The 24,269-nt window shown below is 47.1% G+C and overlaps 1 protein-coding gene across 3 annotated transcripts; it reads left to right on the forward strand.

Moving 5' to 3' along the window:
• The first annotated feature begins 771 nt into the window (after positions 1–771).
• On the forward strand, positions 772–22,150 carry P2RX5 (purinergic receptor P2X 5). 3 transcript variants are annotated; one of them, XM_006138686.4, is made up of 12 exons: positions 877–1,270; positions 3,660–3,810; positions 7,029–7,100; positions 10,579–10,654; positions 12,518–12,614; positions 13,155–13,235; positions 14,965–15,103; positions 16,243–16,379; positions 17,088–17,181; positions 18,135–18,200; positions 19,595–19,677; positions 21,324–22,150. In XM_006138686.4, exons 1-12 carry the CDS (start codon positions 1,134–1,136, stop codon positions 21,430–21,432), a joined length of 1,242 nt encoding a protein of 413 aa, XP_006138748.2. In that variant the 5' UTR covers positions 877–1,133; the 3' UTR covers positions 21,433–22,150. The 3 variants fall into 3 exon arrangements, with proteins under 3 accessions (XP_075760745.1, XP_014436883.2, XP_006138748.2); XM_075904630.1 differs by lacking the exon at positions 14,965–15,103 and having other exon boundaries at positions 772–1,270; positions 16,326–16,379; XM_014581397.3 differs by lacking the exon at positions 18,135–18,200 and having other exon boundaries at positions 780–1,270.
• The last annotated feature ends 2,119 nt before the right edge of the window (positions 22,151–24,269 follow it).

Consider the following 24,269-nt stretch of genomic DNA (forward strand, 5'->3'; position numbering starts at 1 on the left):
CCTGTCTACACAGGCACTATTTCAAAATAGCTATTTCGGAAGAGGCGTTATTCCTTGTGGAATGAGGCTTACAAATGCTGAAATAAGCCACCTGTTATTTCAAAATTATTTCAAAATAACGGACTTGCTGTGTAGACGCTCGCATAGTTATTCCGAAATAATGCTGCTGTGTAGACGTACCCTTAGGGTGTGTCTAGACTACAGGGTTTTGTCGACAAAAGTGGACTTTTGTTGTCAAAACTATACCTACGTCTACACTGCCGCTGAGTTCTGTCAACATAACATCGACAGAACGTGGCAGTTTTGTTGACAGCTGTAAACCTCATTCTACGAAGAATAACGCCTTTTGTCGACAAAGTTCTGTTGACAGAAGCAGTTACTGCATCTACACTGTCCTTTGCGTCTACACTGTCATGTTGACAAAGCGACTTGCTTTGTCGACAGAAATGGGTGTAGTCTACGCGCTCTTCGTCAACAGGAGCTTTGTCGACAGTATGTGTCGACAAAAGCCTGTAGCCTAGACATTCCGTTAGAGACTAACAAAAATATGGTTGAGCTTCTGTGGGCACAACCCACTTCCTTAGATGATGAAGGAATAACAGAAACTCAGTATTTTAAAACAGAAAAGGGAAGAGGGGATGAAGGTACCTGTCAATTGTAGGACTGGAGCTAATGAGACTAAGTGGGCTGGAAGTGCTCCATCCTTAGCTTTTGACGTAAAAATGAGGTGTTACATGCAGGGGAGACTGGCTTTATAATGTAACATCCAGTTAATGTCTTTGTTCCAGCCCAGGGAAACTGTCAAATTTGCAGATGAATGCCAATTCCCCGCGCGCGCTCTCTGTAACTGGCAGGTGACGTTTCTTTATGGAAGAATGGCTGCTTTAAAATCCATGACTGAATAGTGCCCAGGCCGGTTAAAATGTTCCTCATAAGCTTTATGTTGTTACTGCAATACTGGCTGCGAGGAAGGTGCCTCTGCTTGCTTGACAGCAGCTGAGTAGGAGGGTGGAGATTGGCAGTTTTTCTGCAGGGATTGGTGTGGTCAGGTTTCAATTCAGAGCACGTGTGAATAACCCATCCTGCTAGAGCTGCCTTTTCAGTCTGTCACTGATGCAGGGCGAGCAGGGAGAATGGGGCAGGTCGGCTGGAAGGGACTGTGCCTGTCCCTCTTCGATTATAAAACTGAAAAATATGTCATTGCGAAGAACAAGAAGGTGGGAATACTCTATCGAGTGGTGCAGCTCTCCATCCTGGCTTACCTGGTGGGGTAAGTGGGGTCTGGGTCTGATGGAGCTTGGTGGCGTGGCTGTAATGAGAGATGTGTATTTACAGGGAGGGCTCTGTAGTGCTTTATCTGCCTTAATATGAATGGTTGAATGTCCTACTGAACACAGGGTTGTGTGTAAAATAAGACCTGAATATCCAGAGTCTCTCAGGGGAAATATTTAGATACCTCCCACCACCCCCTTTACCAAGTAAGATTAGCATGAGGTTTGAAAATAGAGCGAATGGTTACTCTGGCCTGATGATGGATTATTTATGTCCTTATTTCAGTGTTCTGTAACTAGGGTCCCAAACCACTGTAGCTACCCTGTGTTAGACGCAGGAGTGTTTGTGGCTGTTACTGCTGACACTTGGGAAATGCCAGGTCAGGCAGCTCTATTAAATGCAGGATTCTGGATGTGATGGTGGCTGAGAGCAAAACAGGACAGTACTGAATGGCACATTCCTTTGCCGGGATAGACTGCAGCGACAGGAATGTGGAGGGAGGTGGCACTTCTGTGGACTGCCTCACGTATATTTCAGAGCAGGAATGGTTGGCATGGCGACTGCTCCAGCACTGCTAAAAGAGGATCCGGCAACCTCCGGAGTGTCCTCATCTCTCATGGAACTCAGCTCTTCACTCCTCACGGGATCGGGCTCTGAGGGATGGGGCTCTGGGTCCCAGCTGGCTGATGCATTCTGTGTGATGCACATGCTGCTTCCCCTCCAGTGTCAGGGGCTTCCCAAAATGATCCAGGAAGCTATTCCTGAGTCTCCAACCAAAAATACCAGCATAGCTGTTTGTCCTTTGAGTGCCCCCGCTCCTTCCCCCAGCTGGGCTGAATAAATACCGCAGAGTCACTCTGCCGGTTGGGTCTATTTATAGAAAGGCGAACAGTTGCTGTCTGTGTACATTAGTTGGCAGAACGGGGATGGGAGACTAGCATGTGTTAGCTCTTAAAGGAGGAATACTGTCGGTCTGATACCCCTCCCCAGGGAAAAGAGGATACTCAAGTGCCTGCTGCCTGGGAAACACTGAAAACAGAATGGGCCGTTCCCTTTCATTGGTGTGCGTAGCCTCATACATACCTGTAGTACCATGTACTTACATGTGATTGTGGTCGTGTTAACCCCTTTGCTGCCGCGACCAGGAGCCGTGAGCCATTGAACTAGACTCTGCTGCCTGAGACACCAGCTGGAAATTCCGTGGCGTGGGCAGCAGGATATAAATAGGAAGCGGCCAGATGCTGCCCGCAAGCCAGAGCCAGCGCCCGGGTTGCATCTTGCCCAGCCCTGCTACAGACTCTCAATGGGAAGAGCCATGTGGTGTCTGAATGCAGCAGGGCGACCGCTCCTGCTGGACAGGATGGCTGGAGTCTGGGCAACAAACCCTGCCCCGGGAAGGGATGTCAGCTCAGACATGCTGGTTCCGTTGTACTGATGTATAAAAGAGCCTGTCCCAGCTGGGAACACCCCCTGAGGATTTCTGTAAGCAATCCCTGCCCTCTTTCCTGGGCTGCATCGCCCTAGCAGGGACCAGCTGCGGGGCTGGCAATCGGTGGCCTATTATAACATTTGTATTGTTTATCTGGCTCCTGGACGCAGGGCTCCGTGCGCTGCTCCTGCCTTGAGCACTGGCTCCACACTCCCATTGGCCAATTCCTAACCAATGGGAGTTGTGGGGTGGGGTCTGTACCCACAGGCGAGAGCAGTGTGCAGACCTGCTTGTGTGCCTCCACGTAGGAGCCAGACCTGCTGCTGGCCACCTCCGGGGCATAGCATGGTCCGCGGTGCCAGGAGAGGCAGGAAGCTGCCTCAGCACCCCCACTGCACCACCGACCGGGAGTCACTGCAAGTGAGCCTGTGCCAAACCATGAGCACCAACCCCCAACCCAGAGCCCCCTCCAGCATCCCAGACCTCTCATTCCCGCTCCCCCGCCCCAGCCTGCCCATCATATAATATGTTGGGTCACGAGCATCAACAATTTTCTTCAACCAGATGGTGAGAAAAGAAGTGTGAAAACCACCTGAGTTACACACTAGCTACTGGGTATGAGCTGAGCCGGGACCTTGCATGCGCAGCTCTGCCACAGAGTTAGCATGGTGCTGGGCAAGTCATGTCCCTTCACGCGTCCTTGTGTGATAACGATGCTCTGACCTGTTCTCAGGAGCTGGGAGATCAGCGGAGGGAACGTGCTGCAGAGTCTATTAGCCATCGTGTTTTGGGTGCCTTGGAAACGTTCGGCGGTTGAGTCCTTGGGGGATTTGCTGGACCAGTGGTTTGTTTCCAAAGGGCTTAACCTCAGCGCAAGCCCCTCTCTAGCTCCCTTGCCATGCGGGCCCATCCAGCTGGCCATGCGAGCTAATGCTGCTACCTGCTGTGTTGTTCACAGGTGGGTATTTATTGTCAAGAAAGGCTACCAGGACTCGGACACCTCCATCCAGAGCTCCGTCATCACCAAGCTGAAGGGCGTGGCTTTCACCAACACCTCCGAGCTGGGGGAGAGGTTGTGGGACGTCGCCGATTATGTCATCCCCCCACAGGTTTGCACCGTTGCCGACTCCCCTGTGCTTTGGGGGGGAAGGGGGATGGGAGATTCCTGCCTGGTTGCTATTGGCAAGACTGGGACGAAGTGGGCAGTCTCTGTAGCTCTGCTGATGCCCAGGAGTGGGCCGCAGGGTTGTCATAACCAAGACAGTCTCCTGGGATGGGGCGGTTTTGCTCACTGCATTTGTAGACGTAGAATGTGCGGGGTGAGCCAATGGAAGCATAGCAGCGCTTTGATTGGCTGCAGAGGGCGCACATGGTGCTCGCAGGCAGTGCTGTGTGTATAACCAGCATGCACCGCACTCCACGTGCCCTTGTTTTACCTGTGTGTCATTTTAGGACAAGGAGCAATGGGTTTAAACTGCAGCAAGGGAGGTTTAGGTTGGACATTAGGAAAAACTTCCTGTCAGGGTGGTTAAACGCTGGAATAAGTTGCCTAGGGAGCTTGTGGAATCTCCATCATTGTAGATATTTAAGAGCAGGTTGGACAGACACCTGTCAGGGATGATCCAGCAGAACTGGCAACCCTGTGTGTGGGCAACAGTAAACAAAATGTCTCATGGGCCACGCATAGAACCGCAGTGGGTTGCAGTTTGCCCACCACTGCTCTGCCTGAACAGAGCAGGCATAAACAAATGCAGTGCCTATCGGAAGACTCTGGCGGAAGCCCAGAGGAGGAGGCAGAAGAATAAGATGATGGTGGTGCAGGGTATATGCTTAAATAAAGGATCCGGTTTAACCGTCCTGGCTCCCTGCTCCATTCAATAGAAGTGTCACATCTGCCCATTCCCTTACACAGCTGTACCTGTCTGGGAGCACGTACTGGATAGCTGCAGACAGGGCTGGGAGCTGCCCCGACTAGCACTTACAGACGGCCCTTTGCACGTCCTCTTTTGCTTTCACAGTTGGTTGCATGTGCACAAAAGCATGTGCAGGAAAAAAAGGAGGTGCAGGGCAGAACGTCTGGCCCTCCCCAGTCTTTGGCAGACTTCTCTGAGACAACTCATGGAGGTAATGAGGTAGTGCAGAACATAAGAATGGCCATACTAGGTCAGACCAAAGGGCCATCCAGCCCAGTATCCTGTCTGCCGACAGTGGCCAATGCCAGGTGCCCCAGAGGGAGTGACCCAAACAGGTAATGATCAAGCGATTTCTCTCCTGCCATCCATCTCCACCCTCTGACAAACAGAGGCTAGGGACACCATTCTTTACTCATCCTGGCTAATAGCTGTTAATGGACTTAACCTCCATGAATTTATCTAGTTCTCTTTTAAACCCTGTTATAGTTCTAGCCTTCACAGCCTCCTCAGGCAAGGAGTTCCACAGATTGACTATGTGCTGTGTGAAAATGAACTTCCTTTTGTTTTAAACCTGCTGCCCATTAATTTCATTACAGAGGACAGTAAACCAAGAGCAATGTACATGGCAGCTTGTAATGTGCAATAGGACTTGGTGTGATGAATGGTTGCAATGCCTCAAAACTCTGACCACCCTCACTGGTCTCCTGGACTTTCATGCCAGGTGTCGGGAATATGTGTCCATCTGCAAAAACCAAACAGGGACACTGATGATTATTTTCAACATGACTCGTGCACCATGATTTGTCACTGACCCCATCACTATGTGTCACCCTAGTGTAGTACCTCCTGGTGTACTGTGTTTTAAAAATATGTCCTCCCCTAACTCTAGAGATGGCACTTGACACTACAGACACGTTGGCCCAGGAGTTTTTTTCCTCTGCAGTGGATCGGAGTGGGATGAACAGGGAAAAGTGGGTGTATCAGAAGCAAGAAAAAGATGCAGATCATTGTCATGGCTCATTCCCATGGCTGCTTATGCTTTGCTCTGACACTGAGCTGCCTCACTCGTTTCAGGGGAGGAAGTAAGTCATTTGCTCTGCAAAAAATCACAAAGCAAAAGACACTGTGGCTGATTCCTTTTTCGCAAATACTTCCGTGTTATGCAGTAGTGCCTCAAGCTGATGCAGCACCAGTTACTGGATTGATGCTGGGGAAGACTGGGAAATTCCCACTGGCATAGAGCAATGTGGGTAGTGAAGCACTATGTGGACACACAACTATTTCTATCCCAATTTGATCAGTTGTCAGACAGCAGCTGCTCTTAGAACTTACACAGTAAGGGGCTGTGCTTCGAAAGGAGAGTGAACAGAGCTGGCAAATGCTGCTTCCAAGGTCTCTAGAGGATTTAGTTTCGGCTCTGGATTATGCTCCAAGGTTAATGCATTTCACTCAGACCCATTCCCAAATGCCTCAGGTACTGTGGGTTGCTGGCCCCAGGAATGCAGCAAAACAGGATGTGAATTTAGAACCAAATGTATTTTTAAAAGCCAGGTAATGGGCTACTAAATAAAGTGTCTTCCATTGGCTACCCCGGCAAACACAGTGCATCACAGAGCCCCTCCTTGGTGTGGTTATAGACCATCACTCTTGGCATGTTTAGTCAATGCCATTAATAATACAGAACCAGTAGGTGTGTGCCTGTACGTCGCTGCAGCAATTAAAATCTGTTCTGTACAGTCCTTATCCTGCTTTCCTCGCTGTAGTAGCTGAGCATTTTCCAGCAGTGTATTGAGCAATGTGACCAGCATCTGATGCCTGTAGTTTAGCCTTTTTGTTGTCATCCCTCGACAAGGAGCATTTTGTTTTGCTACTGATATTTTTGATGTGCATGTTGCTCTGAGTTTATACTGGAGAAGGCAGGTTGGAGAAGAGCAGATTGAAGAGGTGGTGAGTAGTTGGGATGGTCCCTGATTCTGGGAAGGGTCATTCCACAGTCTGAGACCAGCCCCCAAGAAAGCACTGTCTTCTGCACAGGTGAGCTTTACCTGCGTGGGCAGACAGATCCTCTGGGCCTGAGAGGTGGAGTTGTTGACCATAGTCCTTATTCTGAACCTTAAGGTTCCTTTACATGTGCTTATGGAGACAGGCTCTTGAGCATCTTGAAAATAAGAGCCAAGACCTTGACCATGACTTGCTGCTCTGTAGGACGCCAGTGTAGGGAGTGGAGGAAAGTTGGCACAGTTGGATCAGCTCCTGAAGACGCTACCACCTGAGAAGTGCTCGATAAGAACTAGATTTCTTTTATTATAAAATAACACACCTGCTGGGATTGGGTCTTCTAGCACTAATGTTTTAGAGCAGATCCTATGAGCTAAAAAGCATTTATCAGTCATTCCCTCTTTTCTTTTTTCCAGGGTGAAAATGTTTTCTTCGTTATTACAAATCTGATTGTGACCCCAAACCAGAGGCAGGACGCGTGCCCTGAGGTAGGAAGAGCTGCCCCCCCCCCCACTTCCTTCACTCCCCGTCTCAAATAGGGATATGACCGACAAAGAGGAAAGTTGAGTACTTGGGAGGCTATAAGCGGAGGGTTCAGGGTTCTCCTAGAGTAACTCCACAAGGGAAGAGGTGGATTAACCTTGGGGAGAGGGGAGGGCAGAATCAGATGGCTTAATTTGCAGAGATGCTGAGCCCTTTGTATCCTCCCTTGACTCCAGTCAGAGGTGCCGGATCTCAGCACCACTGGAAAGCAGGCCATAACAGCATACGGTCCGTTAGAGAAAGGTAACCTTTGGCCAAAGGCGAGTGGTTGTAAGAGGAGATTAAATGGAGTCCAGGTGGAACCATCCTGGGTTCCATGTAGAGAAGACTCCTGCAGCGGCGCCCAAAGAAAGGACCGGTAGTCAGGGGTGATCTCAGAGCGCCTTCTCATCGCTTGAAGTAGCCCGGCAGGCAGATTCATCCCTTTTAGTTTGCCGTCATTTACAGTCTGGCTGGAATACTTACAAGAGTGTTCCCCTTTGTGAGGTCTTAGCTGTTTAGTCCTGGCACAAATACAAACTCTTTCAGACCTTTGGGACAGCCTTTCTCCTGTTTTCTGGACTCCCCAGCACCTCCTCCTGGGCAAAGTTCCCTCTAAGTTTTCCTATCCGTGGGTGGAATAAATTTTATGATGTGTGTGCAGATGTGCACCACCAGCAGAAACACATAATGCCAGCTGAGGGCACTCTGCTAATCAGCTGGACAGCAGCTGAATCTCTGCCCGGTGGCCGCCAAAGCACTCAGCTTACAAGGAGCACTGCACCTTGGCCCTGTGTGCTGATTCAGACAAGTCTCCTTTCTTTTGTTCGTGTGTCCGACAGACAGCCTCCTGGGGCTTGTGTGCGAATTTTCAGATCAGCTGCAGCCTCACACCAGCTTCTCCCAGCTTTGTAGTTCAGTCCTTTTCTCGCTGGGCAGGTAGGGCTGGTCTGCATGGCCACTTTACTGCACTGTAGCTTTCTCGCTCCGGAGTGTGACTAAAACACCCTCTTTCCCCTGAGTACAGCAAGTTACAGAGCTGTCAAGTGCTCGAGTAAATGGTTTCCTGCAGCACTGGGAGAGCTCTCTCCCAGCCCTCCTGCTGGGACCAGACTGCCACATTAAAGCACTGCCGCCGTGGCATTTTAAATTCAGAAGAGCAGACAAAGTCGTAGAGAGCAGCATGTGTCTGTGGTTATGAGGGAGGAGCCACAACATCTACTGCTCTCTTTCCCAGAGCTTGCCCTGGTTGGCTCGGCGAGAGGGGAGCCTGTCCCCGTCCTACACTACAAATGACGGTACTGTGGGCTTTCTGCAAACTATAACTATTCCCTGAGATCACTTCCTGTCTCTCAACACTTACCTGTCCCTTAAACACCTGTCGTAAGGGACTCCGTGGTGTCCCAGTTCATTCGTGTCCAGAGCTTGAACTGGCCAGGCTGCTGTCAGTCATAAGCACGTTGAAATGTTTTGCTCCATTATTTACCATCTCGCCAACGTCCTTATTAATGTCGCCCTAACCTGGGCCCATTTTTGTAGCAAACCCCAGCAGTGGTCAACCTGTCAGGCAGCTGGGAAAGCCAGTGTGTGCTGATAACAAGCTTTCAGGGCTGGGCTCCCTATCTGTCGAAAGAAGTTATCTGAAATTAAGCACTCCAAAGGCCTGCTAGGTAACCGGAGCTTAGCTGGGCAAGACAACACTGCCCTCAAGTGGCCAGGTGAGCGTCACATGCAGAGATGGTGGAGGAATAAGAATGTGTCCACTCAGATAGGCAAAACCCACTTCATCAGGTGAGCTGGAGAGGAATAACAGAACCCCAGGGACACAGTGTCTGATTTGCAGATGAATGTCAATTCCGCACTCTGTCTTTCATCTGCAAATGTGACACTGTTTCCCTGGGATGGAACAAAGACATTAACTGGATGTTGCATTATAAAGCCAGTCTCCTCTGCATGTAACACCTACATCAAAAGCTAAGTGTAGGACACTTCCAGCCCACTTAATTAGCCTCATTAGCTCTGGTCCTATAATTGACAGGTACCTTCTCTCCTTCTTTTTCTGTTATAAATTCTGGGTTTCTGCTTCCCTCTCCAGCTTATCTGATGAAGTGGGTTTTGCTTGCAAAAGCTCCTGATGCTCTAAGATGCCACAGAACTACTCATTGTTTTGAAAGTTACAGACTAATACGGCCACCCCTCAGAGACAATCAAATAGGATGTTTCTGCTTTATTTCAAGATGAGAGAACTTGTAGGTGAAAGCAAAGGTAGTGTGTTATCATCACTTTCATAATAGTTTTGTTTCCTCCTGCTTGGTTTTGGAGACCGGTGGGAGGGCATGCAATCTGTTTTTCTCTCATTGCTCTCCTCACAATTGTTCAAATGCTAGGGATTGGCCTGGTGTAAAAAGATAACATGACATGTAGACCCCATCACCGAGTGCATTACTGGTTTGTTATCGGAGGACGAGTGTGCACGCCCATTGGTTAAACTACACATTCCCTCCCCTCCAGGGGAATGCTATTTTATGTGGTTCCCATTGCATAAGGGATGCAATCAGTGGCTCTTTGTAAAGGTGACCTCATTATGGAAAAGCTTCAGGGGGGAGCCGAGTTAGGGTAAACTGGAAAAACCTAAAAAACAGCGAATAGTCTAGCAGCACCTTAAAGACTAAAAAACCATGTAGATGGTGTCATGAGCTTTTGTGGGCACAACCCACTTCTTCAGATGACCAGAGTATTAAAGGTCCAGCTGCAAAATAAATAGGAGATGGGGGAGGGAGAGAAGGAAGGGAAAAAGGGGGAAAAAATGTCAGTTAGAGTGTTCAAGTAACAGGGAGCTGATAGAGAAGGTGCAAATTGTTCTTAAGTTCCCATTGTTTGTTTTTTAAGTCTTTAGGATAAACAATAGGTACCTAAGAACAATTTGCACCTTCTTTATCAGTTTCATGTAACATGAACACTCTAATTGACTTTTTCTCCCCCTTTTTCCCTTCCTTCTCTCACCACCCCCTCCCACATCCCCTATTTATTTTGGACTCATTATTGAAATCACCCTTGCAATCCTTGAAATCATTCTTTCTCCTAAATGCCGGTCCAGAGAAAGGATGGGATTTCCTCAAGCACCTAACTGACTTGGGAGCACAAGGAATTCAAGTTTCTAAATCACTTAGCTGCTTTTGAAAGCCTGCCACAATTCCTGTGAGGAGGAGGAGGATGGAAAACCATAATATTTTACTCCCCTATAAAAACACTTGCTCATCCCGCCAGAGTGGATGAGAATTTAGGAAGGCTGAGATGTGCCCCTTTTCCTCAGGTCCTCGGAATACACGTCTAAGAGCTTTTGGGGAGGAGGGCACGTGAAGCTCGCTGTGGAGGAGCATTCCAGCGGAAGCACATGATGCTTTCTATCACATGCCTTACTTGCTGCAATCGTCTGCTTTGCAGAGTACTGGCATTCCAGACGCACAGTGCATCAAGAACAGGGACTGCCCTGCGGGGGAAGCTGTGATAGCTGGCAATGGTAAGAGATGAGCTCCTCCCCCACCCGCACGCCTTCTTGTGCAGTTAGCTTTCCTTTGGAGGAAGACGATTCTCCTCTTTAGAAGGCTATTGGAAAAGGAGGGAGAGATATATGGGAGTCCCTGACTCAGAATAACAGGTGTTGCAGGTCAGGCTGGCTGGGTCACGGCAGAGCTTTATGGGGTGTCTCGGTGAGAAATGGGATGTAGGTCCGGATTCAGGTGTCTTGGGAAAGTGGCCGGGGGCGGACCCAGGACTAGAATAGCTGGGCGTCCTGCAGGAGGGACCTGTATCAGGAGAGCTGTGGGGAAATCAGGAGCACATGGCCCTAACCAGTGTCCTTAGTCTTCTCTTTTCATGAGCACAAAGCTGAGGTAAATGACGTTAATAATGTATTTTCACCACTGCTTGACTTGCATCCTGTCCTGGGACACACATTGGTAGCAGCAGCTGGACAGGGTCTGCTGCCTACAGCACCTAGCCTGGGCCTAGCAGGTTTCCCTGTGGTTGGCATTAAATATATGGCAGAATTCCCAAGGATCTCCCTGGCACAGAGATTTTACCGCATGTTCTTGACTGTGAATGCAGCAGGTGGGAGTCTGGTTCCAGAGGAGTTGCCCAACGCATGAATATCTCTGTGAAGAGCTCTGAGTCCTGGGGCCCCTTAAAGACTCTGATTTACTAGCGCATAAGCTTTGAGGGGTATAACCCACTTTGTCAGATGCACTGGAATGGAAATCCCAGAGGCTGGGAATTTGTAATTTCCACTCCAATGCACCTCGAAGTGGGTCTTTGCCCACGACAGCTCACGCTCAGATAAATCCATTAGGGCTTTACGGGGCCCGGGGATTCCTCATTGCTTTTGCAGATACCGACTAGCGCGGCGACTCCCTGGGTAGGGCGCTGTGGAGGAGAGGTGTGCCGGAGTAGTGGCATGGCCTGCGTTCCGGGAGACTGACCTGCCCAGGCTGCAGAACTCTTTACCTGTGCACAGCCAGGGAGGGGCAAAGGAGAACACAAGGCAAATATGTATTTACAGCACATGTTATCAGGACACTCCTTTCTAACAGGAGATGGGATGTGCCCATTGCTTTCACTGGGCAAGAGCCTTGGGCACTCCAGAGCAGCTGGGTCTAGGGCTTTAGGTCTGGGCAGTATCCCCAGGCATGGTCCTTTCTGGGGAGAGGGAGGCTGGTGTGTCACTACCCAAACATACCTATCCTTGTATGTTTTGTTAGCCCGAAGCCATAGATGTTACTTCCTGCCCTCCTGGAGTGCTGCCACGCCTGGCTGATGATTCCCAGCAGCCTGGCTCTTACATCCAAAATGACCTGGGTCACCTGGCTTTCCTGAAGTGAATCAGCTGTACCAGGCAGCCCAGCCTGAGCCGGGCAGCAGTGCCCCTCAGCAGTCCTGAGACTGACGTCAGCAAATAACGATGGAGACCCTGAGGCTATCTATTTGATCTGTTTATCTATTAACAACCCCCCTCTCTGTGGTGCTGTGCACAGAGTGCTGGGAGAGCTCTTTCCCAGCGCTTGTGCTGCTGTGACCATGCCTTCAGCGTAAAGTGCTGCTGCTGCACTTTAAACTTTTAAGTGTAGACACGCCCTGAGCTCACTGACTTGTTTACAGTCCTTTTGAAGTAGGAGCTCTGCTGAGCCAGATGGCTTACAGTCACCCTGCCCGCATACCCCGAGTCTGCTCAGAAAACAACAGAGCCGTTGTTCTAGCCGGGAGAGAACACTTTAGAGCCCCGAGGGTTTAGGATTCCAGTGAACTCATTTAATCAGTTCTAGTGGGCCAGGGAAAAGGGAGGTGCCAGCTTTGAGTGACCTTTTCCATGACCTTGTTTTCACCACAGGGGTCAAGACCGGCCGCTGTTTGAAAGCCAGGAGCAACATCAATGGGACATGTGAAATATTAGCCTGGTGTCCAGTGGAGAAAAAATTCAAGCCCAAGTATGTTCCTCTTCTTGCGCTGTTACTGAGCATGAGTTGCCTGGTTTTGTCTTATTTTGAAGCACAACTCTGTTTGCTAAGAAGCAAATGAGGATAAGTCACTGGGCTGTATTTGGAGAGATTCCCGTTGGCCTGAATGCACGAGATTAGAAAACATCTGCGACGTTTAACATGTGCCATCGCAGCTGGAAATTTGGCATGGAGGATGCTGTGGGGCCTGTGTCTTGCTCCTTCTAAAGATAGTGCACGTGCTTCTTGCGGGGCAACTTCCCACTCTTGCTGTTCCCTGACTCCCTCTAACACTGCCCTTTCCTTAAACAACTCGTTGACAAAACAGGACAACCGAAGGGGGCTGGCCAAAGGGGAAGAGTGTGGAACAGAACTGTTTCTCAATAGGGGCGTCAGCCCTTTCTCTGTCTCCAGAAGTGGTTTTCAGGATTGGACTCTAAGTCTGCTTACTACATGTCTGTTAATTGTCCACATAACGGGCAGAAGAACAATGAGTATAAGCCCAAGTGAACTTTGACCCCTCTCTTTCAGGAAACCGCTTTTAGCGAGTGCAGAAAACTTCACAGTTTACATCAAAAACTCGATCCGCTTCCCTAAGTTTAAATTCTCCAAGTAAGTATGTTCCTGTCTCACTTACTTTCTCTCACAGCATTTTTCTCTTGTCAATAATCCAAATAGCTCCTGAGTTCTCCCGTCCGTTGGTAACCAGAGGAGAGTACTTGGCTCCTGCTTATGTAGGAGCAGGGAAGGCAATGAAGGATTTCAGCTTAGGGGGAAGATTTTCAGACTGGTGAAAGCTTCCCACGTAGTCTTTGACAGCTGTCTCGTCTGGCTATATGTATCCTAGTTGTCACAGCATTCACCAATGGGATCAATACGACCCTTTATTTCCATCATAGGGTTTGTATTAATCGAAGGATATGTCTTCACTGCAGTTTTTCCAGAAAAACTACACTTACGTCCACACTGCAATTGTGTTCTTTCGACAGAAAGTCGAAAGAATGTAGGAGTTTTTCTGACAGCAGTGAACTTCTTTCTACGAGGAAGAAGCCTTTTTCCGAAAGAGCTCTTTCAGAAACAGGTGTGTGTGGACGGGGAAGAGGGTTTTTTTTCGAAAGAAGAGGCCTCCAGGAAAAAGCACAAGTGCCCTGGTAACCACTCCGTCCATAGTAATCACAACTGAAATGCAAGATAGTGTCCACGTTGATTGGCTGCTGTCTTTCGAAAAAGCAGATCGCTTTTTCGATGCGCTTTTGTTTGTGGATGCTCTCTTTCTAAAGACGTTTTTCCAGAAGATTTCTTTTGGAAAAGCTTCTTCTGAAAGAAGCCTGCAGTCCAGATGTAGCCTAACTGAATAACAAGCCCATGTATATGGAATAGTCCCCTCCCACCCTAGAGTAGAACTGGGCTGGCAGCCTTCCTCATAGGCACTGGAGATATACCTATGGCTACATCTAAACTACACCCCTCTGTCGGCAGAGGGATGTAAATTAGACGTATCGAAAGTGAAATGAAGCCGGGATTTAAATATCCTGCGCTTCATTTTCATAATGGTGGCCGCCGCTTTTTTTTGAAATGGGGCTTTTCAAAAAAAAATGGCAGTTTAGATGGGGCATTTTCAACAGAAATGCCCCATTTCGAAAGATCCTGTACTCCTGAAAGAAGGAGTACAGGATCTTTTGAAACGGGGCATTTCTGTCGAAAATGCCCCGTCTAAACTGCTGGGTTTTTCCGAAAAGCCCCGTTTCAAAAAAAAGCGGCGGCCACCATTATGAAAATGAAGCACAGGATATTTAAATCCCGGCTTCATTTGCACTTTCGATACGTCTAATTTCTATCCCTTTGCCGACACAGGGGTGTAGTTTAGACACACCCTATCACATAGAACTGGAAGAGACCTTGAGAGGTCATTGAGTACAGTCCCCTGCCCTCTCGGCAGGTCCAAGCCCTGGGGGGGGACACTGCTTAAAAACTGAAGGACCACACCAGATATGGCTCCGAAAGTCACTGCCTTAAAGGAAGGTTGGAGCTTTCTTTAGCGCCTGGTCTTGCTGTCAGGTCTGCATGGGTACAAGTCTGCCTGTGTGGATGTATTTGCTGGCTCGGGGCTTGTTTGCACTGAAGCACAGTGGGATGATGTAGTCGTTGGGGGTGGCTGCAGAGATGTCACAAGATAGTAGGGTTAATAGCAAGGATGCCCCTTTCTGTCCTATTGGATTATTATGAGGGGTGTCAAAAAGAAGACTCATCTCTATGGCCTTGGAAGATAATCTGCCTCCTGCTGTTCTGCAGGGTAGGCACAGAGAAAGGTCGGACTGGTTCTGTTGTTTCCTACCTACAGGACTAATGTGCTAAACACTGATGATGACTCCTACCTGAAAACTTGCCGCTACAGTGCGCAGCACCTGTACTGCCCCATTTTCCACCTGGGCAAACTCGTGAGCTGGGCTGGGAGCGATTTTCAGAAAATGGCCACTGAGGTATGACCATTCCTCGTTCTCTCACATACCTCTCCAGCTAAACAAACGCTTTCTCTCTGGAAAAGCTGATAATCCTTCCACTGGCCAAAACCTGTCCCCTCCATGAGGACTTCTCAGTTCCAGAACTATGGCAGGTTGCTGAACTTTAGAATCACATTGTCTCTTGCCTATACTAAATCCCATGGACTGGAGAATTTCCACTTGCCCAGTTGTGCATTATTGTAGAGTACATTGTCCGTGTCTGGCAGAACAGCCTGTCTTCTTACAGTGGGGCTGCATTTGAATTGCTCACAAGATGTTGTTTTGAAAAATCTGTTGAAATGACAGTTTTGGATCTATGTAAAGAACTCCCAGATCTTGTGTGTTAAATTGTCACCCCCCCCCCGCCACAACAAGCTTTAACAGTGTCCCATGGCGGACAACATGATGGGTGAGGTCCTATCCCTTATTGTACCAACTACAGTTGGTGAAAGGGACAAGTTTTTGAGTTACACAGAGCTCTTACTTAGATCCCCTGAAGGACTACATTTAACTAAACTCCCTAAAGCCAAAGGTAGGTTTCATGAATATACTATCTGTGGAATCCTTTCAAGTCCAAAGAAACAGTGAATATTTTACAGCTAGTGTGCAGGGTGACATTCACCCCTGTGCAGAGGAAACAGTCCAAGACCTAAGTCCTTATCAAGTCCCACACAATGAGGGTTTTGTAATGCACAGATCTCATGCTGATCCTCTGCCGAGGGCTGAATTTTATCTTAGTGTACGAATGTCCTCTTTGCTAAAGTAAACATGTCAGCTGACAGGAACTTAATGAACATTCTGGGCATGAAAATCCTCATTACAACAGAGAGTACAGATGGGTCCTTCTAGGTGGGGTTGGAGTTGGTGTCAAGGTACTCTGAGAAAAGTCTCCAGATGCCCCGCATGGGAAGAGCCAGGATAACTGTAGAAAAATACAATGATCTCAATTGCCTAAATGTGGTTTATCCTGATCTGAGTATGTGTTCAGGACGGGGAAGGCCACTTCTCACCTTTCGTCTCCCTCGAGGGACATTCGGTGGAGGAGCTGATGTGATTTTTAAAATGAACAAGCCAAGCTACAAAAAAGCACACTGAAAACATGTCTCTCTTTCGTTAAGGGTGGTGTGATAGGAATTCAGATTGAATGGGACTGTGATCTTGATAAACCTCCTTCTGAATGCAACCCTCACTATTCTTTTAGCCGTCTGGATAACAAGTTTGCAGAAAAATCCATCTCCTCTGGATACAACTTCAGGTAATCCAAGGCGGTGATGGGACAGAGCACCACTGTATCAGCTCCTAGGTTAAATCAGATTCTGTTTCAGCTGAGCCTATGACTTTTAACAATTTCTCCAAGTTTTACTTACTTAAATTTTCTCTTTCTCTCTCCCTCCCTCTGCGAAGCTAGTACCTTCCATGCACTGCAGATACTGAACTCTTGATATATTTGCAGCGATTCCTAATCTAGAATAACAGAGTTCTTCTGTGAGTTCTGCTTGAGTCTTTCCTATTCTGCATTAAGCACTGCTTCTGAATCACCCTTCCCCCCACAGTCAGCCAGCCACTTAGTGTGATCCCCGGGTTCCGGTCATGAAGTCGAACAGGTGCAGGGTTTTTACCCTCCATTCTCCCACTGTAATGGTAAGGAGATGTACGCTGAGGCCATTACAATGATTTCAGTGGGCTTAGGTCTACCCAGTAAGAAAGGTTTTCCCATCACTGTGGCTAAAGCTAGAAATGAAACATGATGTCAAGAACTAGCTGACCTAGAACCTATCTGCCTTCTCCTTTGACACCTCAAGTTTAGGACAAGGTCATGCTTGTTAAAGCAAATGTGCTCCTGAATTTTAAAAGGGAAATATACCTGGGTTTGAACAGAGAGGGTGAACTCAAATATGGTCTTACTTGAGGGAGGCAGGTGTCTAGATTGAAAATCAATGTTCTTGCATTCTCTGCTTTCTAGATTTGCCAAATATTACAAGGATGCAGCAGGAGTCGAGTACAGAACACTGATAAAAGCCTATGGGATACGCTTTGATGTCATGGTGAATGGCAAGGTGAGCAGCCTATGCCAGGGTATTTCTGGTCCTGGAAGAAATAAGGGTGGAGTCAGACTTTTGTTGTTGGGTAACACCAAAGTGCAGCAGGGCAGTGCTAGGGCAAAACCACCCCTTTATTTGTGGTGGGGAGGGCATCTTGGCAGGCCTTATTTCAGAGTTAATGCACAATGGGAAGAAAACATCCAGGAGAGCAGCTGACGCTGAAGGGAAGCACAGGGTGACTCAAAGTGAAATTAATAGATTAGTCAGTATCTGCTCTATACTTCTGATTCTCATTGAGGACAACGGTTCGTGTGATGTCCAGCAGTGCAAGGTCTATGGAAGATACTGTTTTCCTGTCAGTATCCATGGTAGTCTGAGGAGTAGAGCTGGAGAAAGAGGATCAGCATTTGGGAGTGACCTAGTCTGTTGTGACACCAGAGGTTCAGGGAGGCAAGCAGGGCCATGCTGCTTATCAGACAGATTGGAATGTAGCGCTACAGGTTGAACCTCTCTGGTCCAGCAACATCCATGGTCCAGCATGATTTTAGTGAACCACATGTCCACTTATCATGGGTGTGGCCAAGTTTCCTGCAGGCCCATAAAGTTTGTTTACAGCCACCAGTCCTGGTTCTCAGTGCTCTGTGCTGTTGTTTAGCTCTAATTTACCCCTTAATGACTTTTAAGTTTCCAGTAAGCAGTGGAAGTGTTGGTAATGATGCTAGACAATATTGACCTCTTGTGGTTCAGCAAATTCTCTGGTTTGGCACTGGTCAGGTCCCTAGGGTGTCGGACTAGAGAGGTTCAGTCTGTAGTCTCAGCATGCTCAGGAACTCTACCGGCTGGCTTTCATCATGTACTGCTAATGAAACACAAACATAAAGCCAGATTTAGCCCAAATGTAACTCTGGCCATCAGTTCAGCTTGTGGTAACTGCTCAGCTAGCACTAAGTGGTTTATTTTTCTTTCAGGCAGGTAAATTTAACATCATTCCAACAATAATCAACGTGGGCTCGGGACTCGCGCTTATGGGTGCAGTAAGTAAATATATCATCCTATGGATGGATGGCAGACAAGCATCAGAACCTGAGCCATGTCCAAATCCCATGGTTGAGATGTTATCAAGATAAACAGTTTGCCTGAAAAAGCCTTAAATTCTTTGGAAAGGCTGATTGGTTGGGTTCATGCCTTTAAAAGGGAGGCACCAGATGATTTACTCTGCTATGTGCACCCTGGCATGGGAGAATAGACACTATATAATGAGCACAGTATACATGCTTAGACAGCAAACTGACCCAAAGCCTACTTTTTCTCCTTTAATCAGTGTCCACTGCAAATTAGACCTACTATTGCACTTGAGAGACGCACAAGGAAGCAGCTGGGATATGCTGATCTTTCTTAGCTCAGATACCACGGCGATGACTCTGGTGTGAAAGTCTAGATAAGATGAATCCCATTATCCTTGAATTATCATTATAAAGTTTATAAACCATCATAAATCTAAGAAAAATACACCAAGTCACAATTCACCTCTTGTTTGTCCCATTGTATGAAATCAGTTCAGGCAAAATTCTCCACCTGTGGGAAATTGACGTCTTGCTGTGTTAATGAATAAAAGCTCAATAAGATCACACTACATGCCTGCTCCATGTGTAGCAAATGAGGATATTGATGATTGAGAATTTGGTGTGGTCTCCATACCGACATATACCAGTCTTAAAGCTGGCTGCATTTCTTGGTAGTGAAGTCACCAGTTACTTTGAAGTGAACGGATATGGATGACTCAGAGAAAGCAGGGTGCAGCGGTTAGGGTGCTAGTGTGGGGTTTAGAAGACATGGTTTAAATTCCTGGTTTAGCTGCAGTCTTCATGTGGAACCTTAGGGAAGTCATGTAATTTCTCTATGCCTCAGTTCCCCATCTGTACAATGGGACTAAATAATACCACTGCCTTGCCTCACAGGGGTTTTGCGATGTGCTTAGATGCCCTGGAGCTATTTAAGTTATATCTAGTAGACCAGGGTATTCTGACCCCGTAAAGTGGAAATAATTGCTTTGCTAAAACCTTTCATATGCAGGATTGGGACTGAAGATCTGATTATTTGTATAGTTCTAGTGCCCCAGTGTGCTCGGTGCTGTGTGTAGGTAAAACAAAGATAGTCCCTGCCTCAAAGAGCTTATGGTGTAGGAAAGCACGTCAATGCAATACCCAAATGAGAGCCCAAAGTGACAGCTGGAGGCTCATAATTACCATAATAAGCAATGGCCATAAGACACTGGCTGCGAGTACCTTTTGTAGGCATCACAGATCAGGTGAGTTTTAAGAAGAGCAGCAGGAAGATAATGTAGCAGTTGTGGGAATTTTTACAGGTAGTTTATGCTTTGGCTTTCCGCTGCTTATTACAGTAACATGCTGCCTCCAATCTTTTGCAGGGGGCTTTTTTCTGTGATGTGGTGCTACTGTATTTGATGAAAAAGAGCAACTTCTATCGAGGGAAAAAATATGAGGAAGCGATGTAAGTAAAAACCTTGTTGCATTCCTGTGTGAAGTTTTATAGTGTGCAGTGATTAAATGGACAGACATACAGAAACATGGGACATGTTAACAGCAGAGGGAGGCCATTTGATTCCAGGAAATTACATGCCAGCAGATGGGTATAGCCAGCCTGCTCCTTCCATAGGTCCTGGCTGGAGTCAGGGAACTGGGAAAGCCGCTGTGTCATTGTTCAGGCTGCAAATGGCCTCCTGGCTCTCCATCCCTAATGAGGCCAAATGGAATCAATGGCAACTACTAAAAGCACTGAATGGCTTGTCCTTTCACTCATATAGAGGGAAATCAGAACTCCAGCCCGGGAGCTGCTACGTTAAAAGGTGGCTTCAAGGCCAAGCGGGGGTAGACTAGGCAGAGATGCAAAAGGGGCCATGTCCTGCTCTTAGTTTCAACAGACTTAGACCTTGTAGATCCATTTTCTGTGCCACTGGAGTTCAGCCAGCTGAGAATGGCAGTGAGTTACTCTGCTGCATCAGCATCTATCTGATGCAGAACTCAAGTCCAGAACCCCTGTAATAGAACATGGTCCAGGCTCTGCTGCTTTGAACCCTTAAGTCTGAGTGCCACGTTGACATTTGTTTTTCATAAATGGCTCAGTAGCATCCGATTTCCTTTCGATATGTGTACAATCTCCCTGAATTCACAGGGAGTTTACAGATCTACAGCAGTAGAACAACTGACCCCTCTGTTTCAGTCACAAAGTTGCCAGCAAATTGTGAGAGAGATTTTTTTTTTCTGAAAAAAACTTGACAACATAAATCCAGTGTTCGTTTTCATGGAATATATAAGGCTATTTGTGCCTGTGGATATGTGCAGAGCTCCCACTAGAGCGACAGCAAGGCATCTTAAAGCTATTTGCTGGCATTTATGCAAAAAATCTATGACTCAACGTAGCTTCTCTGATGTACAAATGGACCTTTAAAAACAATCCACTTGAACAACAAAAGTTTGTAATAAACACTTAGTCAAAATAGACTACTTCTGAAAATGGCCAAGCTCTGTAAGCCAGGGAGAAATCTCCAGAAGCAGTAAGTTAAACATTTTGGCTGTGTCTAGACTGGCAAGTTTTTCCGCAAAATCATTTGATTTTGCGGAAAAACTTGCCAGCTGTCTACACTGGCCGCTTGAATTTCCGGAAAAGCACTGACGATCTCCTGTAAAATCATCAGTGCTTTTCCGGAAATACTATGCTGCTCCCGTTCGGGCAAAAGTCTTTTTCCAAAAGACTTTTGCGCAAAAGGGCCAGTGTAGACAGCATAGTATTGTTTTCTGCAAAAAAGCCCCGATTGCAAAAATGGCGATCAGGGCTTTTTGCGGAAAACCGCGTTTAGATTGGCCACGGACGCTTTTCCGCAAAAAGTGCTTTTGCGGAAAAGCATCCTGCCAATCTAGACGCGATTTTTCTGAAAATGCTTTTAACGGAAAACTTTTCCGTTAAAAGCATTTTTGGAAAATCATGCCAGTGTAGACGTAGCCTCTTTGTCTCTGTCTCCTGGAAATGCTGAAGGTCCCACTAAGTCTCCTTTTATGCATCACAGCAGGGTAAAAACACTCCAGGTAATGCTGGTACTGCTAACCTTTCAAGGCCATTCTTGCCTTTTGTTCCCACAGGTCCAGTTCAAGGAGAGCTTTACCAGGTGGAACAGTGAACGGGAACCAGAACTCAGAATCGCTGGCTACATTTGAGCAGATGAGACAACCACAGACAGTTGAGACCTAAGAGTCTGTCAATTGGAAAACACTTTCCAACAAGACTATGGTGGTAAAACACAGCAACCAAACTTTGAGGTGGAGACACCTATGGGCAGGTCTGTTGCACCATCTGGATGCCCAGAGAAGAGGTCACTTCTGGCTCTTCTGTTGAAGAGATAAATATCACATCTTCTCTCTTAAGACATTCTTCCCTATCTTGAGCTGGTGACATCTGTGCTATTGCTACGGAACATTTGTTTCACAAAGAAAAATGTAGAGGAAACCAGGCAATGTTGTTATATACACACATACACACACACAGATAACCAGCATTATTCTGTGGCATTGCATTGCTTCTGTTAGTGAAAAGTCAGTGACATCACATGGACATGGCATTTGACAGGAGAGTCGAGGTTGGGAAAACAGATTCATTTTCTGCTCAGCAGCACCAGTTCCCAAGTCCTGCTTGATCTACCTACAAGAGAAGAAAGAAATTACTTTGTCTGCTGTCGTCGTAAGATAAATGAGATCCGGCATTCTGTTCAGTTTGTCTGTAGTTCAAGTAACATCATACCAAGGGCAAAGTGACTCACAAGGTGTTCTCACTGGAAGAGTGAGACTATATAGACCATAATATCCTCTTATCCCCAGAGGAGCACTTTACCAACCCCACTCCAAAACCAACAAGGCTCAGCGATAGTTACAATTCAAGGAGAAAATACATACAGAACTTTTGTTAAATGGAGTGTTTTGACAATGGATGAGGTTTGTCTCCGAGTACTTGGTCCAGGTTACTTCTCATTATGGGGTACAAGAAGGCATAGTGTGGCACAGGTTAGGAGGATATTTTGAAACAGGCTGCGTGATGCTTCTTGCTTTGTTCATTCTGTGTGGGGCACCTGGGTTGAACCACTGTCAGAAGACAGGATACTGGGCTAGATGGGGTTTTTGCCTGACACAGTATGGCCATTCTTATCCATGAACCGTAGGAAAAGCACAGCAACAGTAAAAGGGAGTTTCTGAGAAAAACAGAGGAAACCAACTGCTAAACAAAGGGAGACTTGGTTATTCAATTTCCATTCACTGTTGCTCATTTCCAACTTCGGGCAAAAAGAGGCTAGGGACACTGTCCCTGTCCATCCTGGCTAATAGCCATTGGTGGACCTATCCACCAAGTGGTGGACAGTTACTGTTACTGGGTCAGGCAGGCTCTAGTAAGACACATCTACTATATCTGCTCTTTCGTTATTCACAGCTTGAAATATGGGTGTGGGAGAGAAATAGCACCACTTGAACTTCAGTTTCCAAGTCACTCTGGGTCTCCCAACCACTAAAAGTTACAGGATTTATTTAAAAATTAAAAATCTTATACTTTGGATATTGGAAAAATAGGGCCTTTGTTTCTGACTCATAAAACTCTAGGGCCTAAATTCAGATGGCAATATAACTTTCCAAAACTTCCTTGAGATTACTTTGACTCACTAGCCTGAATGAGAATGGTAGGTGCTTTCAAATATGACAGTTCTAGGTCAGACTTTTCACCCAGTTAAAAAACAAAAAACTGGTGAGTGACTTGTTTAGATGAAACCTGCCAGCCTTAGCTTAATGCAAACAGGGCAGTGAAAACATAACTAAGTCAATATCCCTTGGTCTTAACTACCTACGCTTAAATTTTTGAATCTGAAACAAATAGAGTAAAATGCTATATCTTCTCATACCAAGGTATGATTCATCACAAAAACAAAGCTAGGCTTGTTCTGTAGTCTGTTTTAACTTGCCAAATCAATGCTACCTTATTAGAAAGGACCTAAGCCACTTCCTGAGTTTGAAAGGCTTAGGTCACTCCTCACAAAACTTGATTCTCATCTTGTATTTATTTAAGAGTACAGACAATGTTCATAACTACCGGATTCTGAGTTTTTCATTTTTCAGAGTCTGATATTTTTCTTGGAGTTAATATATAGCAACGGAATTTGTCTATTTTAGGACAATGTTATGTCTTTTGTAAGTTGTATTATTTTAGATAATGGTGATTAACCATACACATGCCATTTCCTCTTTTTAAGTACAGGCAGTCCCCGAGTTACGTGGATCCGACTTATGTAAGCCCCCCAGCAGACCAGGGAGATGCTGAGCAAAGCCGCGGAGCACGCGGGCAGCGGGAAAGCCCAGACACGCCGCGGCTGTCTTTGCTCCCCGTCTCCCTGGTCTGCTGTCTCCAGCAGACCAGGGAGACACGGAGCAAAGCCGCGGAGGACCCGGGCGGCGGGACCGTGGTACGTCTCGGTCTGCCACCCGCATCTTGGTCTGCGGGGGGGGGGGGGGCGCAACTAGTGCCCCCCCCCCTCCCAGCAGACCAGGCTTTTCTCCGGACTCCTGTGGTAGAGCAGCTGGGGCACTGCCAGTTGGTCCTGCAGCGCTGCTCTGGGCGCTACTGGACCAACCCAGCAGCACCCCAGCTGCTCTGCCCCAGGCGTCTCCAAGTCAGCAGCTGCTGAAACTGATCAGCGGCTGATTCCACGAAGCCCAGGGCACAGCAACTCTGCCTCGGGCTTGCTGTAGTCAGCCGCTGGTCAGTTTCAGCAGCGGCTGAATCTGGATGCCAGTTCCGACTTACATACAGATTCAACTTAAGAACAAACCTATAGTCCCTATCTTGTACGTAACCCGGGGACTGACTGTAATGCATTTTGTTTTAAAAACACACAGCTTTTGAACAATACACATCTCTTAATAAGATGCCCATCTAAGCATAACTAAAGTGCTCACGTTTAAAAGATGCATGACTCAATACTGAAAAACAGTTCTGACAGAAATAACTAGACCATGTTATTTTGCAGGTGACCAAATGTAAATTCATTGTAA

Source organism: Pelodiscus sinensis, chromosome 21 (assembly GCF_049634645.1).
Source record: "Pelodiscus sinensis isolate JC-2024 chromosome 21, ASM4963464v1, whole genome shotgun sequence".
NCBI lineage: Eukaryota > Metazoa > Chordata > Testudines > Trionychidae > Pelodiscus > Pelodiscus sinensis.

Excerpts from the sequence above, each read along its gene's own strand:
- P2RX5 (XM_006138686.4), top strand. The coding sequence starts at position 1,134 with ATGGGGCAGGTCGGCTGGAAGGGACTGTGCCTGTCCCTCTTCGATTAT. Across the intron at positions 1,271-3,659 it reads ATCCTGGCTTACCTGGTGGG|GTGGGTATTTATTGTCAAGA; the intron begins GTAAGTGGGGTC and ends TGTTGTTCACAG. Across the intron at positions 19,678-21,323 it reads AAAAAATATGAGGAAGCGAT|GTCCAGTTCAAGGAGAGCTT; the intron begins GTAAGTAAAAAC and ends TTGTTCCCACAG.